The sequence below is a fragment of the Choloepus didactylus genome, chromosome 1 (genome assembly GCF_015220235.1).
Source record: "Choloepus didactylus isolate mChoDid1 chromosome 1, mChoDid1.pri, whole genome shotgun sequence".
NCBI classification, from domain to species: Eukaryota; Metazoa; Chordata; class Mammalia; order Pilosa; family Megalonychidae; genus Choloepus; species Choloepus didactylus.
In genome coordinates, this window is record NC_051307.1 from 102,073,718 (window position 1) to 102,092,565 (window position 18,848).

Below are 18,848 nucleotides of genomic sequence, written 5' to 3' on the forward strand. Positions count from 1 at the left end.
GACTACATGACTGGTGAGGACCTGAAACTACATTTGATTGATTTAAACCAACCTTCTAGTGATTAGAAAATTGATAGGTAAAACCCAGTTCCCTAAGACTCTTCCCATCACTTAGTCCTTAGCTTTAAGGAATCTTGTGCTGAGCACATTACATCTTTCTTCTGTACCTGTGGCTTTTTCTACCTTTCTCATCTGTTAAAGAAAATATAAGGACTGCTATAGACCACACATTGGTTCTTCAGGGACCAAGTCTTCCTGTCCAATTGGGAACCAATCCAGCCCAGAGTCTAGGTAGGGCCTTAAGGATGAGGTTCAGGGGAGGAAGTGGGTATGTCTTTGAAAGCCAGAGTGTGCACTGTCTATGCCGCATATTCAGAAAGCAAAGTCTCCAAGTGTGGGTTTGTCAGTCAGAGATGGCTCAAGGTGGTCTGGGGTGTCCCTAGGTGACTGTCTCAAGTTTGTGATACGTAGTTGCCCTGCTATGTACATAATGTCTCCAAGCCATGATTATGTTGCCCAGCAGGTCTGCACTGGTGTCTGTAGACTTGGAAGCAAGTGAAGGTTTTCACAATTGAGGAGGTAGCATGAGGTTGAAGAACCCATCACAATTCATCCAGACAGACTCCTTTAAAAAGCCTTTTACTGTGCAAGATGTGGTACAAAATCATTAGGCCCAGGCTTTCCTTGGCTTCAGAAGATTGCTCAGCTGGGAAGGATACTTGCTGCATCCCTCTAAGGGGTGCCAAACCTAAGGTAAGGATGATGTCTTTCTTTACCAAGGGGCACCTGGGTTTTCTAAAAGGATAGAACTGGAAGTAGCTGAGAAATGCATATATATATTTTTTTCTTTTTTTTTTTTCTAAGGGGAGACAGAGGTCTTATTCATCCTTAATCCAGGCACCCACAATGAAAATATTTTTTGCCTTCAAAAAATGATCAAGCCAAGTGGCAGAGGTGATTTGAATAGCACCAGAAGTATAAAATTTGCAAATGGTTTCTGCACCTTTGTGTTAATTCCACACAGTGCTTTGGGCGAAATGTGTTTGTAGCTAAACGTTAGCACACACAGAAAGATCCACTTGTAAGCAGCACTCAAAAGTATTCATTGCCAAGTTGCACTGAGTTAGAGAGAGTAATAATAACAGTAACAACAGCAGCAGCAATAATAATTAAGAGGGCCTTGCTATGGTCTGGAAGACAGATCTCTTTAATTAGAGGCTGAGCTGTGTTACACTGAAAATAGGAAAGAAAGAGATGGACCATGTGGTTCTTACTTGCTGTTGGTTAAATGAATTGCTGTGAGATCCTGGACAAGCTCTTTTCCTGTCTGGGCGTCAGTTTCCTACTCCATAAAATGAGGAGGTTGAACTAGACAACCCCTAAAGTTTCTTCTTAATCAGCACATCTCTGATCATAGAACAGTGTCTCTGTCTGAACTCTGAATTTCCCACCAGCTCTGCATAGATCAGAGTGTGCTGGGAAACTGAGTAATGCTTGGAACAGGAAACAAAGGAAACTCTCATAGCGCCAAAGCTCACATGCCACCCCTGTGCAAACCTTTGATAAGCTCCACTTGCCCTGTCAGATTCTCACACCTCAACAAAGTTTAGCACCTCTGGTTTCCTCACCATGGATGCAACCAACACATCCAATGTGAAGAGGAGAGCGTGGCATTACACAAGAGTACCATGGAAATAATTGGAGTGGAGTTTATAAGCAAATGGTCTTTTGGCCAAGACACAGGGAGCTCTTTTCCTCAGGGGAGGAAAGAATGTATTATGATCTTGGGAGAGAGGCAGATACTCAGTGCTCCTGCCACCCTCACTAAGAGAGGTCAAAGAGTTACAGAGGCTGTACGATGAGCAAAGAACTGTGGTATTGTACCCCAGGACAAGAAGTAATGAGGCTAAGGTGATGAAAGGTGGAGAAGTGAGACAGCCAAGTTAGGTACTCATGAATAGGATATTATACCAGAGAAGAAGAAAGCCAGTTTCTGGGAAGACTGAACTCCTGTTGATTGCCAAATGCTGATTGAACACTAGCCAGCAATGCCTTCTGCTGAGCTTTTGGTGGGACTTCTGATCCTGCATAGGAATCTGAAGGTATTGTGGGCCTGAGGGAGGAGGTCAGTAAGAATGAGATGGTAGGAACAATTTCCAAGGAACGGTTTGAAATGCCTAGCAAAATGCAAATAATTCTGGTGCTCTATCTACCATAGAGGCAATTAACATTCAGCTTGAGTAGAGAATAGAATGCAGTGTGGATGTCTCAGGCAGAAAAGAAAGGTAAACAGGCAGGAAAAGGGAGTTTTTCAAAGATAAGTACCATATCATTTTGCTAGAATTTGTGCTGCTTATGAGTAAATCACTTATGTTGACAAAACCTTAGGGTCCTTGAGAAAGCAAAAGGAAAGGGACAAGGATGGATGCCCTATCCCAAAAGCAGTTTAAAAAAAAAAAGTAAACTCCCAGTAGCCTGAGCGCCATTTTGAACACCAGGTGGTAGGCAACTGTTTCCTAGGGCTTCTGACTGGGTGTGATTCACAGAAAAAAAAAAAAAAAAAAAGTACTGTTTCCTAGAACATTCTTTCATGACCACTCTCAGGGATTTTATAAAGTTCAGCATTTATTCTCCATATCAAATGTGTTGGTGCCTTGATGCAAGTATAATTCCAGAATTCTTGAGAACAAACTTTGTGAACATTTCCAAAATGTATTTGGCAGGAAGCCCTGTGGAATGACACAGCAGAATTTTCTCTATTCATTTCACAGCCTGGAATCTGACAATGGGTTGATCTTTCTTTTCTTTCTTCGTTCACTCCCATTTGAAATTCTGGCTTTGCTGTACCCTAGGTCTTGTGAGTGCTTTCCAGTGCTTTCTCTTTTATCCATTAACAGGGCAGAGCAGTATTAGGAAGGCATTGGTAAGTTGGAGGAATATTGGGTGTAGATGATGCAAACTTTAAGAAATGGAAGGACAGAACGATCAACAGTAGCATGGCTTATAGAAGATTATACCTAGAGTTTAGGAATATTAAACAGTTATTCAAAATACCATACTTTTTTCCAGATAAATTTGTAGTAACCCAAGATTATAGATAAATGTCAGATGAGTGAAAGCGCTCATCAATTTTTTAATTTTTTATCTGTTGCTCCCTATGCCAAGCTCTCTCTGCTAGGACTTTCTTCCCAACTCTTTTCCCTCTGTATCTAGCTTTTACTCAAATTATGAAATTCTATTCTTGCAAGGTCCTAGGTATAGGATTGTGATCAGAAATGCAAAAGGAAAATTTCACCTGCCAGAACTTGCCACTGAGTTGGCACATAGACAGATTCAGGATTAGTGTGGGGAGTTACAAATCTTATATATTTCAGGGGCACACCCTACATTGACTCTAAAACCACCACTTTTAAAGTGATAAACTTCTCCTCTCTGAAAGAAATATGTTTTGTGCTCTATGAAAGTTGGCTTACAGAAGGGACAAGTTTCTAGACATTCTTAGTTCTCTATTTAACAGAGATTACATCTTTGAATGTAATTTGTCTTAAAACTGTAACCTCATACCTATAGTGGCAGGGTTATTTTATGCCGTTCTTCAGCTCTCCCCCACCCCCCAAAAAAGAGATGTTACTGAAATACTGACAGGTTTGGTTTCAAACCCCTCATTTTACAAATGCTGAAATGTCTGTCATCTGGTTATCTCAGTCCAATGTTCTTTCCATTCTACCCCTTCATATTCCCATGAAAAATTATACAACTTTCTATAGATTTTTTTTTTTGGAATGAGTCTGAAGCACCAGGAAAAGATACATATACTATTATTCAAGTTCAGAAAAATGATAATGGACACCAAGACTCCATGGACAAAGAGGATGCTGGGAAATCTATACTCACAGCTGGAAGTGTCCTATATTCTAGTTTACCTGGTAATGGAAAGTGTAGGTTATAAATGAGAGATAGTGGGTGAGGGGAGAATGAACACTGCTTCCTGCCAGACTCTGGATACTCTGTCTCAAGTGTATAGGTATTTTCCTTGGTCTAGGAAGGCTCCAATATGTACCCACCACTGATGTTCAGGTCCTTTAATCCATATTTTTGTTTTGCTATGAGAAGTGCCTTGTATACAAAACGGGATCCCTGGATTACTTTCTTAGATAATTCAGATACTGAACCCCAAAGAAGAACCTATGCAAATCTTAAGTAACCCTAGCATGTTTAATCGATATTATGTCTTCAGTGTTTTGTAATTATTAATATTAGATAAGTTATTCTAATAACTCTCAATATACCAGGATAAAAATACTCATCACCATTTACAATCTGGGTTTAATTAACTTTTTATTTTTTATATTTTGAATAATTTTATTAATGAGTTTCAGAATTAATAAAGGGATAGTGAAAAACAACTTTATTGGACATTTTAATAAGAATTTAAGCATAGTGAACCTAAAATTATTTGTTTTCCTGAATTCAGAGATACATACACACAAAGTGGGAAATATCCTCTGAAAGCAATTAATTGCTCAATTATCATGCAATCTGAGACATATATATCTTATACATACTGATTTCAAGAACATCTCTGATAGATTCTAGCTTGATCTTGCATCTGCACCTGCATTATCAAAATGCAGTACTTGAAGATGTTTTTGGAAATTTTGATAACTCGTAATTTCTTAAAGAGAGGATGGCCATCTTTGCTCAAAAATTGCAAGATATTTTTAGACTGATATTCATCAATTAAAATGATCAATCCAATGAGTTTTTAAATCCCTAAATCATCTATTTCCTTCCAGTTACTTTTGATACATACTTACCATCAGCATTTGTCTTCTTGTGAACTATATTAGGTACATTTTGGTGCACAAGCATCCTAAGAGATTAAATAGTACTGTCACATGTAATTTTTGAAGAACAAGATGGTCAGGTTCTTCTTGCAAAATATGGTGAAATTCTTCTTGTTGAATTAGTAACTAGATGAGAGAACCACACATCCTTTTTATCCTTAGAACTATATTTCTCAGTCATTGAGCCTTGTGTTTGAGAAAATATATGAAGATTAAGTTTGAGATTTAACTTACAGGTTCAATTTCACCATCATCATTAGAGCCTAGTGTGCTACTGTCTCTTTATATTAATCTTCTGATTTAACAATTGTGAAACATCTTCCTCTGTTAATTTCAATCACTTTGCCATTATGGGGAGAAAATGAAAATTTCTGAGTTATCAAGAAAAGCTAAAAACTGACTAGAAAGATAGTGTCTCCTATGTTCTTTGATATTGTCTTGAAAGATGATGCAATACTTTTGGGCAGCACCGTAAGAAAACGGTGAGAACTTTACAATAGTGAATACATTTCACCAAACTTCTAGGCTTCTTATTGTACCACTTTTATAGTCCAGTGCTGTCCAATAGAAATATAACAAAAAGCACTTATATAATTTTAAAATTTTTTAGTAGGTACATAAAAATAAGAAATGGGTAAAATTAATTTTAATAATAAATTTTATTTACTCCCAAATGTTTACATATCAACATGAAATCAATATAAAAATTTATCAGAGAGCTATTTTGCATTCTTTATTTTTATACTTTATGAGTCTGTGAAATTTGGTGTGTATTTTGCATTTATAAGCGCATCTTAATTTCAACTAGTCACCCTTCAAGTACTCAGTAGCTTTAGGGAGCTAGTGGCTACCATATTGGACACTACAGTTCTGGAGAATTTCACTATTCTTCCTTTAAAAAATATTTTAGTCTTTTTTTGTTGTTAATTAGAATTAATTGATAAGTAATAATAAAATAATTTCTAGGATGGTAAAATAGGAAAAATAAGATCACTAACTTTCCATAATGTATTTTAGATTTATAAAGGGTTTCAAAAGAAACTATGATAATTGCAGGAGAATGAATTTTATTCTATTTTTAAAAAAGTGTGTTTTCTCTGTGCTTCAGAAGACCTCTAAGAAAGAATAAAATTCATGAAATAGTTATCCATACAAATGGTTAGAACTGATAAAAAAAGAAAGAAAACACTAAAATTTGTCCCAAAGATCTGGAATGGTATATCAAAGATTAATCATTTTCATAATATTTTAGTTTTCCTTATTGCATCAGCCACTTCATTTTTGGGGATTTGTCACCTAGCTTTTGAGAAATAAGAATTGTAATCTTTTGGTACCCTTAACTTAAGCTGCACCTACCTTTTCTATATGAATGTATGAGTATCATCTATAAATAGGAAATGAAGTTGATAACTTTAAATGTTATATAAGATATATATAGTAGACTGCAAAATCTTTATAAATCTAAGGTATGATATCTTTTCAATGCCACCCAATAGAAGAATGTACTTTCTCATTTCTTCAGAGAATCATTAAACATTTTATTTCATAAAGGTAGTAGAAAAAGATATTTTATTGTCTGAATCAACATACATAATTGCAAAAGCGAAACGTAACACTGAGTTTAAGGGAGCAGGGCCCAGTCGGAGCCCACCATTTGCAATGTTGTTCCTACATAAACCCAGGGTAGTCTGCATTCCACTCCAACAGTGCTGAGGGGTCACCATTGAGCTTAACGGGGAGCTCACTGAATTAGACATTAGGAATATCTACAGTCTAGACCCTGCCCCAAAGGAAACACTTTCTGGCCTCAAGCAAAAAAATTGTTCGACCTGTGTCTCATGTACCAAATGAGGATACCTTGCAGGTATTTTCTACTTGTTGGGTTGGCTAAAAACAGAACAGAAGGATCTTTGTTCTGAGTTCAATATCGGAACTTCAATGTTTCTCTCAGTGTCTCTTCCTCTTCCTGAATAATAGAAATAAGATCAAAGGACACACACACACACACACACACACACACACACACAACACAAACACCATTTCTCAATGCATTTTATTTATTTATTTATTTATTTATTTATTTTATTGCATGTCCTGGCAAACATAAATGGCTTGTTAGATTTGCCTCTGGCTCACCAAAAGACCATAACACAACATACCAAAAGACAAGCAACCAAAGCTTTAAAAAAAATGCATAACATCTATAAGAAAGGACTTTTCAAAAACATTAAGAAAGCATATAAAATGTTTAACATTTGCTTAATTTTTTGTACAATTATAAAAATAAAAAAAATAACCCTTTAACATTCAACATCCCACATCCTGTATTTCAGAGGAACATCAAGAAAATAAAAAGCCAACGGATTTAATGAAGAAAGTTCTGCTCTCCATTTCTGTTTATAACTATCTCCAAAATAAAACCTTTTCCTTCTTCAACTGATTGCATCAAGCTGAGACCACAAGAACTCCATTAAGTTTGCTCCCAGTTCTCTGTCATATATCCCTTCACCCTTGATCCTAGACATCCATCCCTACACTCAAAGAGCTTAAGTTGTCACCAGGATGTGAGGCCAGTCATGCCTAGTGGCTAATGCCAAACCCATGAGATACACAGAGTACAGGAATTTCCAGTTCCTAGTGCTCCTAATGTCACTTGAATTGTGCTGAATTATCTCAGAAGTCCTACAGGGTTTATGCAAACACTCAGGACAATAGCGGAAGCCATTTGTCCTCCCACCAGAGCTTAGGCACAGCTACCATTCTTCCCCTTGAAAGGGTTTTCAAAGCGGCATGATTGTTCCACAAATAACTAGTGCTTATTACCAGTTAAGCACAATAAAACTTTGAAATCAAGGACTCATTCTCTTAAACATACAAAATTAAAAAAAAAATAATAATAAAAAACAACTTTCCCTCCCCACCCCATCTTACAGTTATGAGAATATCTTATTTGACATTCTATTCTTACTAAATGGTGCTTCCATGAAAATATAAAAACAATAAAAAAAAGGTCTCAACTGTGGTTCTGGAAAACCCACTATCCCAAGAAGAAAAAAAATAATAAAAATACAAGGTATGCAATTTCACATGCAAAACATATATACACTTTCCAGAGAAATCTCATACATTACATTTTAGAGCCACATTAGCCTTTTTGCACTTTAAAATAGAAGGGCAGCTTATATGCAATGATAGCCCTTTACCAGAATGCAGGAAGGATTTTATAACTCATTGGAATATATACAAAATAGTTTTTATAGTTTGAAATAAAAATCTCTGCTACAAAGTATGTTTCTGAAAGGTCTAGGGGAATATTGTCATTTACAATTTTTCCCCAAATTGAGGACATGTCTTTGATTATGTGGTTCAAGCAATACTCCCATTAAAGTCTTATCCCTTGATCTCTGTATGTACATCTTTTATGTCTGCACAGTCCAGAAGGGAGACGTATGGGTAATTGGATTCTCACAGTTACTTTCCAACAAAGTGAAACTCTTATTGATATAAAAGAAAAACGATACAGTGATGCAACTGATGCCATGGGGAAACAAATTTCACTTTCATATTTCCCAAATCACCCCCCCCCCATTTTAAACCCAAAAGAGATAAAGGCAAACAAAGCTCTATATACAGTGGTTTATAGAATAGGAGGGTCCTTAAAAGAAACATGTTCCAAATAAATTATCAGGGTTACAAAAGATTTTTTTAAGAATTTCAATTCATGGCTTGCTAAGATATCTCACTATTTAGTAGAGACTCAAGATTTTAGAATGATTCCTGTTTATCCTGAATATTCTTAATAGACATTATAACTTCACTGTAAGAACTAGGTAGATGACATTTATCCCAAACAAATCAACCTTAACTTTAACAAAAGTAGCCAATGTGTAATTGAATTAGTCAATCTAGTAGTGAAATTTAGTTTTAAGCCTTCTGTAATGGCAACAAATGTTTTCCCCATAAATACCAAGGGAGAAGATATTTAATTAAATTTGAGGTTGTTACTGATATGACACATAAGATACCAGATGTCTTTGAATAGGTTGCCATAGACTTTTTATGAATTTTGGCTATGACCCACATAGCCTGTTCCCAACCAAAAACAAGGTAGGATGTGACTTTGCCTCTAGCGTGGGTGATAGTGCAAATATGCAATTTTTCTTGTAATGGGACTAAATAACCCCAAAGTGAACCACCATCACTAGTGGGCATATCAGTAACATAAAATGCACCAACATAGGGAATCGTACAAAATAAGCAATGGTAAATCTTAATGCATGTGTTTAGCATTAAAAAAAAAAAAAAAAAAAAACTGAAAGGACCTGTACATCATTTTCATGTCATTCATACGTAACATCAAGGTTTATATACCCAACATCACACATGGTCTCCCTTGTGAGAAGGGTATAGATAAGTCATCCGAAAAAAAAGAGTAAATTAAAAAAAGAATATGTAAGTGCATTGTAATTTCCTTTCCTTTAAATTACAATTTAAACAATATTCAATGCCCCCACCCAAAAATAGATACTATATATTTATATATTTATATATATAGTCTTAGACTATAAGGGTGAAAATGCTTTGTAAAAGTCAATGAGAGATTTCTGCAGCTTAAGGAGATACTCCCTGTTTTCTTTCCTATATATATATATATATTTTTTTTTTTGCCCACATCACTCAGTATGGCAACTTTAGTCCTACAAGTAATAGACTTCAAGGCTTAAAGCCAGAAAACAGAACCAGATGATAGGTCAGATGTTATAGTAAGAGGGTAGCCTCTTACTTCTCCTTCCCTTAAGAGATCACACTGAAAGGAGGAAGGAGAGGAGTTTGGGAGCATGATTTGAATATCAAAAGGAAGTGCCTTGCAGGGGGGCAGGCAGGTGGGAAGAGGATGGGGTGGCTGACAATCGGGCTCACTCCCCCTCCTCTTTGATGCGCTGCTGCTTGTTCCGACGAGCATCCATGTCAAAGTTGAAGTCATTCCACTCGTCACGGGGTGGGAAGGAGATGGTCTGGCGGAGAGTGAAGCGTACAGCATCAATAACACGCTCGCCCCGGGTTTCGCTGGAGCCCACGCTGACTGTAGAGGCACCGCTTGGGGTCCGCAGGAGGTGGGGAGGGGAGGAGAAGTCGTGGAGCTGCCGGTGGTCCAGGATGCCCTTCCAGATAGCATGTCGGAACTGCTCAGGGATTTTTAGACTTGCCAAATCCTGTGCAATAGGGAAGGGAGTTGGGGAGAATTAGGGCAAAGACACAAACTGACATTTAGGCCACATCGTTTTGTCATTCCCCAGTGATCTGGTTTAATTGACCTGAATGGTTGATTCTTAAATTGGAAAATAAAATTCTCTCTCTGATAGCCTTCACCACTATATGCAAATATGCACCAAGGCACATCCTTGAGGTGGGGTCTCCGCTTGTGGATAATACTTCAATTATTCTCTACTGACCTTGGTTTCTTCATTGGTGAAGTGGGGATAGTAGTTAGATAAGAGGGCAAAAATCCCAATGTAAGGTAAAGGTACCCTCAGAATCTTAAATACACCTAGCTCTAGTCACATGCAGAAAGATATTAATGGAACATCAGCACCACTGATGAGAGGATAAGAAAAGATACTAGCAAGTATTAAGCACTTTCTACATGCCAGGTACTGAATTAATTGTTTTATGTCTCTGATCTCATTTAATCCTCAGAATAGTGGTAGATAAAGCAGGCATTACACTCAGAAAAACTGATGTTCAGAGAGGTTGACAAGTATAAAGTCATACAACTAAGTGAATGATATGGGGACCCAGAACAGCGACTGATCTTAATTTCTAAGACTGCTCTATTTGCCAAAATGTCTAGGGAATTTGAATAAATCAGGGTATCAAAATGCAGAACAATTGTATCCATTTTCTACTGATGGGGTGGAAGGCATTTCAAATAGAGTCACTCTTAACAACTGTGTTGGCACTGCTTACATTTATCTACATTAGTTCTTCATTGGCTTGTTTCAGTTTTAGCTCACATTTTTTTATGGAGGCAGTGTGGTGTGGTGGAAAGCACACTGCCACACTGTGCTTGGAATCTGAAGACCTTGACAGAGGTTCCTAGTCTATCACTGGCTGCCTATAGACCATCAACAATTCACCCATTCTCTATTGGCCTCAGTTTCTTTATTGGTAAAATCAGAATAGAATTCCTTTTCTGGTCAACACATATTGTGGGTTTATATGTAAATGTGGATATGAATGTATTTTGTAAAGCATAAAACACTATATAAAATCTTGGCGATTTTTATTGTTATATTATTAATCTATCTTTGCATTTTTATAGGTGATACTTAAGAAAACCATCATGTTTAATGATATTCCTTTCCTAGGAAGCAATGCCACATAACAGGCCGGTGCAGAGAAACAAGCTGAGAAAGAAGTGTCTATTTCCAGTAATGAGCAGGAAGAAGCTGAGGTGAGGATGAGGAAATTGGATAGCTTCCCAGAATTTCCCAATTCAGAAATTTGCAGTATGGTATCATTTTTTTCCATGATTTGAATTCTCAGGTCATCAGAAGTACTCCAATTTCCTATTCCAGCACCAGAATACATTCTAAAGAAGATAATCCACAAATAGATAACTGAGTAGAGTGCTTTATACTTCTGACCCTCTAAGAAGTCCAACACTCTTTGCAAATGAGACTCCATTAATCTTCATGATTCTCCAAACAGATTTTAATTGATGACTGACAAATAGAAAGCTGTGGACCAGAGATCTGCACAAAATCTAGCAAATAACATCAGAGATGGACTTGTGAAGAACATCTGCAGATCCTAACAGCCAATGGATCAATCTGACATGTTCCTCAGTTAGGACAAGTGAGCAAGTGGAAAGCATAACTTTAAAAATACAGGGAAGGGACAGATTCCCTACTCTAGCATACAGGACTCCACTATAGGACGTAGCCATGCTCTATCAACCACAGGGCAACTCTCTTCTCTTCAGTGAACCAAGGTGATTGCAAAGTTATCAGAATCCTCTGGGAACTTAGTCTTAAAGCTTTCTCTATAGCTTTCACTTATAATTTATTCCATCAGGGAGCATGAACCAGGATTGATTTGTGGGGTAGAGAGGGGTGGACATAGGGGCAGCACAGCATATTCTTGTCACCACAGGGTTGGGGCATTCTCATGCTGAAGGGGCATCTCTAGCATCGGTGCTCAAGGAGGGATATAAAGAAGGCCCAACTGCAGAAGCAGCAGTAAAGACTGAGACAGCTTCTTCCATAGTCCAAAGCTCCCTATGGAAGCTGGAAAAGAGGATAGTAAACCCCAAAGAGAGCAATATGAAGAGCAGACCAGGAGAAAAATTTAATTGCTGTAAATCAGATCAAGACAAGTCCCATGTGAGCAGCAGTTCAAGGGAAATACAAAGCAAGAAAAAGTCCCATCCAGTTTGTTTGAAAAGACAAATCGAAGAATATAAAACCCCAATTAGATTACCTGAGACCTAGAGAGGTAAAGTGACAACTCCAAATTCTTATAACTACTAAAAAGCATGGTTGGGACTTGAACCCATGGCCAGCAATCTTTTCAATGATCAAGGATGGCTGGGTCTTATTCTGATAGAATTGAAAATGAATGAAGGAACATGTAGTTCTAATGGAGAGGAAAATGCCCCTTAAGGTTCTACTTTAAGGAGAGGCAGAAAAGGCTAGTTAATGGAGAAATAGACTAGAAGCTTATACTCCAGCATTATATTCCTGGTCCTGTCATCAACTTATCGTGGTAAATATTGTCAACTCTTCATGTTATAAGTGAGAGCACCACCACCTGCTTCATGCTATCCTCCCCAGGGTCTTATACAGATTAATGAGGGCATCCAAAAAGTTATCTGAGTTCTTTAGAAATTACAAATTTTCTTCATAAATTCCCATTATAAATTCCCTGCAGGGTGGGATTTATATCTCCTTTTTCCCATTATGCACATAGTAAGTGTGCAAGGAACAATTGCTGACTGAGAAAGCACCCTGAGGAAGACTGATTGCTAAGTTTCTAATATTTGCAGGCAGATGTCTGGGAATCTTTCTAAGATGATGATGGGTTCCATCAAAATTGAATATTGGGGGTACCACAAAACAAATTTTATTAAAACTAGGGGAGATTGAACCACTAGGTGGATGTCACCAGAGGGAAATGAAGAAATAAAACTCAAGAGAAAATTCTAACAGTTACTTACATCCATGGAGTAATGCTCAATCTGATAGATGGTGGTCAGCCCCTGGGTCGTGAAATAGTCCAGACATGATGAACAGCCCAACCTCGCTAAGAAACTGCAGAGGGAGGAGGGAAGAGGAAGGAGGAAACAGAAAAAGAAAGTTCACCCCAACTGCATTGGCGAGATAAAAGAAAACCCAACATTTTGCCCTTGGATGCCCTACAGAAGAGATGAGGGGCAGATGAAATATATGTGGGCCTTGGATTTCAGGTTTGGGGATGATTGGTGACTGGAACTTTAGGTCTTCAGACATTAAAATCAACTATAAGGATTCCTGTAAAGCAGGGACTTTGAAATGGTGATCTGTGAAATTTCTCAGGATCTGAGTAAGTACCTTAGAAACTGTTGCAAGGGGGCAGGGAAGGACTCAACTGGGTCAGGTTCCCAGCCCTGTCACCACCTGGCTCTTCATTTTGAAAGAGCTGTTTTCAATCGTTTTGTACTTTGGGTTTCTGCATGAGGTTCATGTAGTTATAAAAAAAAAAACTGTAGGCCATTATTCTATGAAATGTTTAATGCTTTTTGATTTATATTCTCCTTAGAATACAGATCACCTCTGCTTTGGTGCTGGTCTCACAATGATGATGCCACCATTGTCACAGAGCCAGAACCTGGGTGGGATAAGCCATGAACTTTGCCCATCTCAGCGACTGACATCTGCTAGTCCTATTGTATCAACTGCATGAGGACTAACACAAATCATCCCCACAGCCAAATGTAAGACCCATTCTGCACATGTAGCAGAAGAGGAAGATGTGCACTAGGTGTGGGATTGAGAGCCTCCTCTTGCCTTTGTGGGAAGCAGACCATTCAGGCTTCATACATTTCTTTCTTTTGGTATCTGAACTTCCCTTCCCTGGAGTGTAACCATTTCCCATATGGCAAAGCAGAAGAGGCCATCAGGTTCTTGAAAATCCCTATCATTTTGCCAACCCTTTTTTTATGGACACCCAATTCCAAAATAATGGTTCCATGATGAGAGCTATGAGGCCTAGAAAGCAGGAAAGGGAGCAAGATAGCAAGTTTACTGCCATTTTTGGAAACCCAGCCCTGAGCACCAATTTGAGGGCTACAACTGACAGGAGTAAAAATGTGAGGTAGGAGGCAAGGAGTAAGTGAAGATGGGAGAAACAGGCATGAAAAACAATATGCCCATAGACACACATTTTCACTTTTTCCCATGCTGATTATAGTAGTTTTCCTTGATAGAACGATGCTGACCACTTTGTAGATCAGAAATAATAGTGGCCCATACTTCAACCATGGGGTTGCTTCCTTTCTTCCAAACTGTTGTATTCACTTTGACAATGTTCACCCTCCACCACCCAGAGACACTGAGGACAGGCCCTCAGGGGCACATTCTGTGGACTCACCTGACAATGCTGCAATCTGTGGGGTACGGAGGTGGGGGGGTGCAGTGGGAGGTGGATGGCATGGAGAGTGGGGGAGGGAGGGCTTGGGTGGGGCTGAGTCCATTCATGTCTCCAGCCATTGGCATGTGGGTGCCCATCATAGGAACTGAACAGAAGCAGGAGGAACAGAGAGGGTTACTGCCATCATCACATCCCACCATCCTACTGGTCCATCTTGCCTGGTTTAACGTTACCAAGAGCCTAAACTACCAGTCTTCCTTTTTGGTCCTGTCTCTCACTATACCCCTTCATGCATACTATGTCTAGTAAAACAGAATAGTTACCAAACTCCAAACTAATTATATACTTCTTGGTATTTGTACTTTCTCTTAGGACAATCTCTTTCCACCCCTTTATCTTCTTCCAATTTTCTGTCCTAATGCTAATCTATTCTTTCTTCCATTTGCCTTCATGGATTATATTTCTGTCTCCTTCACTAGACTAATCTCCTCAAGAATAGAGACTTTATCTTATACATGTCTGGACCCTGGAGACCCTGGCACAGTGCCGGGCATGGAGTGAGGTCGCAGTAAACTTAAGTGAACAAATGAACATATCTGTGAGTGAGAAAGTGACTTTTGGGAGATTTATTTGGGAGTAGGAGTATTTATTGCAATATTTGTAGGGAAGCACAAGCCTAATAAGGAAGAGGGTAATTACAGATTATAAGTCTTTCTTTGGTCCATTTCTAGATTGTATGCAGGAAAAAACACCAAAACTTACTGACATTTCACTAAACCATAAACTGCAAACATTCACCTATAGAGATGAAAAACTTAATTCCAACAATACTTATCAATTAAATTTTGTTTTTTAGGTAAAAAAAAATGGAAAAGCCCTCTGGACTACTTTGCCGACCAAAAAGCATAGACTTATCGTGTCTCAATCTGTTTTCCCCTCTGACTTCCTGACTATTTAAAAGGATAGTTGTGAAATATAAATAAGAAAAAGTAGGTAAACTGTAAGGTATACAAATGTGGAGGGTCATCAACACTACCACTATTTTGTCATCCCACGAAACAAACCGAGGACTCCAAGAGATCACAGGAATGAAAATAAGGTAAAAAAATAAATTCTTTCTATCCCTTTCAGTGTAAAAATAGCAGACCTGCTAAGGGGTCAGGTTTTATGCCTCAGGATACATTTATCACTAGGAGAGAACAGTTTGGCAGCTGTAAGTTCTCTGTTGCCATACCAGGTAACCGTACCACAAACTTCCTTATCTCAATAAAATATGAACATCACCAGACTACAGGAGGGCCACAATCCTAGACCCTGAATACTTCTTTAAGAAAACTCAGTCTCTTCAAGGTAACACTGAAATTTCAGTTAAAATGCTTAATCAAAATCATGAGGGATTTCAAAGGACAGGATTGAGCCACGGGTTTTTAGATTTCAGAATGTTATCTATGAACTGCTCAGTCTTCTACATACTTGAGGATATTTTACATCCTTTTGCATTTTTACCATCATCTTTTCTTTTCAAGTTAAGGCATCCACTTTGCTAGATTTTAGTTCTATTGGTCACAATAATTAGATTTATTACAAAGCTAGAGGCCAAAAATCATCCACTTGGAGGCCCAATTCTCACACTGCTGCTTTCACATCTAGTTTTATGCTTAGTTGGTAGGAGTAATTTTTGAGGGAATAAGGAAAGGGGAGGCCTTTTTCTCTATAGATCAATTCCCTACTGACTCTTTATGGTATGGTGTAGACAAACTGAGAGGCCAAGATTGTAATAACACAATTATATAGTATTAAATGTGTAAAGTGATAATTTTATGGATGAAAAACTGAGCATTAGAGCAGAGACTTGTCCACAGTTATGCAGCTAATTTTGCAAAAGAGTATGGACTAAAATCCAATTCTCTCGATTTTAAGTCTACTATCCCATGGTACTTCCCACAGGTTAGCTACATTTCCTTTCAACTATCTCAAATGTTTGCAGGAGGTAGGGCCCCAGCGAGCTTGACAGACAGTGGACTGTTCTTTTCACAGAGATGCCTATCCTTAGCTAAAGGAACAGCTTTCTCAATCTCCACCAGTGTGCTTTGGAATGAACCATACCTCTCAAAAGTGAGAGTTTACTCTGAGAAACCCAAGCCACTCAGCTTCCGTCTCATCTGTCCCACTGTATCTCTCAATTAGCTGAAGAGCATGCCCATCCCCATCCCAGAGTCTTCTCCTATGCTGTCCATGTTGACCCTTCAGTTGTAGCTAAAGGGAAATGCTCTTACTGTTGGCTCCCATGCCATCAGGAATTGTGGTAGGAGTGAGGGCGTTACGCTGCTGAGGGTTGATAAGCTGGCTCACGGATGGCAGCTTGTTCATGCTGTTCATTTTGTTCAGAGGTGGGGAGCTGTTACCATATGAAGACTGAGACTGCATCGAGGTCCTAGAAACACAAACACCGGAGTGATGGTGAGCATGGAACAGTGAAGAGCAAGGATTGGTCTTTTAAAACAAGTCTCAGTTTAAAGCATTGTCTAGAACTGTACATTTGCAAAGGTATTCCTACAAGATTGATAAGTTATTTTTGTTTCCACCAGAGAAAATTTTCTAACTAGGGAGGGGTTGAAAGGCTATCACCAAGTCATATGTTTTCTGAATGGGCAAAGTATAAACATGAGTACTTCCTCAAGTATCTCCTTTGTGAGGAGTAAAATAAATATAGCCTCCTTTTCCCTCTGTTATTTGCTCCATAACCCTCCCTCCTCTTGTCCGTCAACCTAAACAAATTTGAAGTACAATAAAGGAGAAGAACCGAGCAAAGGCCCAATAGCTCGTGAATGACATGGAAGTGCCAAGGTCAAATTGCAGCTGAGGCATTCCATTTGGAACTTCCCAGACCATTTGGGATATGCAGAAAATAACTGCAAAGCCAGTCGAACAGGACATTTGGCAGTACACCTTGCTGTCATGCAGAGGCCCTATCTTGGAGACATGTTTTCTCAGCTGAGATGTTCATGGGTCATGAGAAAACCTGTTGGAATGTCAACAGCCCCTTTATGCAAGAGAACCCTGAAGCTCAAACAACTGTCTGATGACTTTCCATAAGTCTTCTGGGAGACAAAGGAAAAAATGAACAGTTTTCCATTCAGCATAAACTTTAATTTGGAGATGTACCAGAATTGGTTCATCATAATATGAGTTATATTGCAGATGATATTCTCTACTCAACTGTTCTCTCTGACTTAAAAAAAAACAAAACAACAACAAAACACACAAAAAACTAGGGATATTAACATCCCTGCCTCAGTATTTACCCAAGAAAACTGTATAAGCTATACACATAAACATTTAGTTCATTAGTTAGATAACAGAGCTGGGAAAACTAATCAGACATGGTCCCAACTTTGAGAAGCCCAGAGATTAGTGGATACAACCTATTTTGTAGGGCTATGATGAGAACTGAAGTTAAAAAAAAAAAGACAAGGAAGTTATATAAAGAGTGTAACATTTACAGTGAGTAATTATCATGATCACAGAATGAAGTCTTGGCTTTAAACATATTTCTGACCTCTGGTGGGTTATGCTCCTCTCTTACAGTCCTCAAACAAAATGTATTGTTTTGTTCCTATTTGCCTCCGTCCTGCTGTAGGAAGAGATAAAAACTGTAGAGGAGAGATAAAAACTTTTTTTTTTAATAGTTTTATTTTTCCCTAATTTTGGAGACTCTGTAATTTAACTTGGTTCTCAAGCAAATATGGCCTAATAAGAGTTCCATGTTAAACAACAACAAAAGCAGCACTTCTGGTCATTATTTGAAATGTGATTCATCTTGAGTGCAACAGTAATAGGTATTGGTCGTTGAAGCTGCCATTCTGCATTCTCCATAATTATACAGAAACAAGGAAGGCTCCAGGCCATAGAGGTGAAGAGCTACAGCTAAAGGAAAGGGAACAATGTGCTGTACATTCATTTGCATAAGTGAGCAGACGATTAACATGGAATTAACAATTTAGCTCTATTTTAAAATCCCTGCCTTTAAGGTAGGGGGACACTGATTTTTCTTTTTAGCCCTTTTCTCAGTTACTCAAAATTATAGATTCACATGCATAGACAAGTGTTTATGTAATAAACCTTCCCAACAGCAAAACACTTCATATTACCAAGCTCTTCTTTATTCATTTTCTGATTGATTCTCATAATGTCCCTGTGGGGCAGGACGTGGCAGGGCAAGGATTCTTATTCCTATTATACAGATGGGTAAATACAAAACTCTGAGAAAAAATGTGCCCCCAAATCACACAATGCTAAATGGAACCTTTGCAGGAGTAGAACCAGGTCTCCTGGCCCCCAGTCCAACAGTTCTTTGTTTCACTCTGTGGC

General features: G+C 38.3%; 1 protein-coding gene and 1 long non-coding RNA gene across 4 annotated transcripts in view; one reads left to right on the forward strand and one right to left on the reverse strand.

The window, feature by feature from the left end:
- The first annotated feature begins 1,767 nt into the window (after nt 1-1,767).
- On the forward strand, nt 1,768-18,617 carry LOC119535955. 2 transcript variants are annotated; one of them, XR_005217321.1, is made up of 6 exons: nt 1,768-2,102; nt 11,216-11,301; nt 11,394-11,841; nt 13,647-13,821; nt 15,334-15,576; nt 16,866-18,617. It is a non-coding gene; the product is annotated as an uncharacterized LOC119535955 (long non-coding RNA). The 2 variants fall into 2 exon arrangements; XR_005217320.1 differs by having other exon boundaries at nt 11,394-13,821.
- TP63 (tumor protein p63) overlaps nt 9,666-18,848 on the reverse strand; it is a 242,520-nt gene continuing 233,337 nt past the window's right edge. Inside the window, exons 11-14 of one of the 2 annotated variants that reach the window (XM_037838321.1) lie at nt 16,754-16,911; nt 14,478-14,622; nt 13,066-13,159; nt 9,666-10,060 (exon numbers count right to left, since the gene is read on the reverse strand). In XM_037838321.1, the coding sequence (XP_037694249.1) occupies nt 9,764-10,060; nt 13,066-13,159; nt 14,478-14,622; nt 16,754-16,911 (694 nt within the window). In that variant the 3' untranslated portion in view covers nt 9,666-9,763. The remainder of the gene's footprint in view (nt 10,061-13,065; nt 13,160-14,477; nt 14,623-16,753; nt 16,912-18,848) is intronic. The other variant, XM_037838330.1, reaches the window with a different exon arrangement.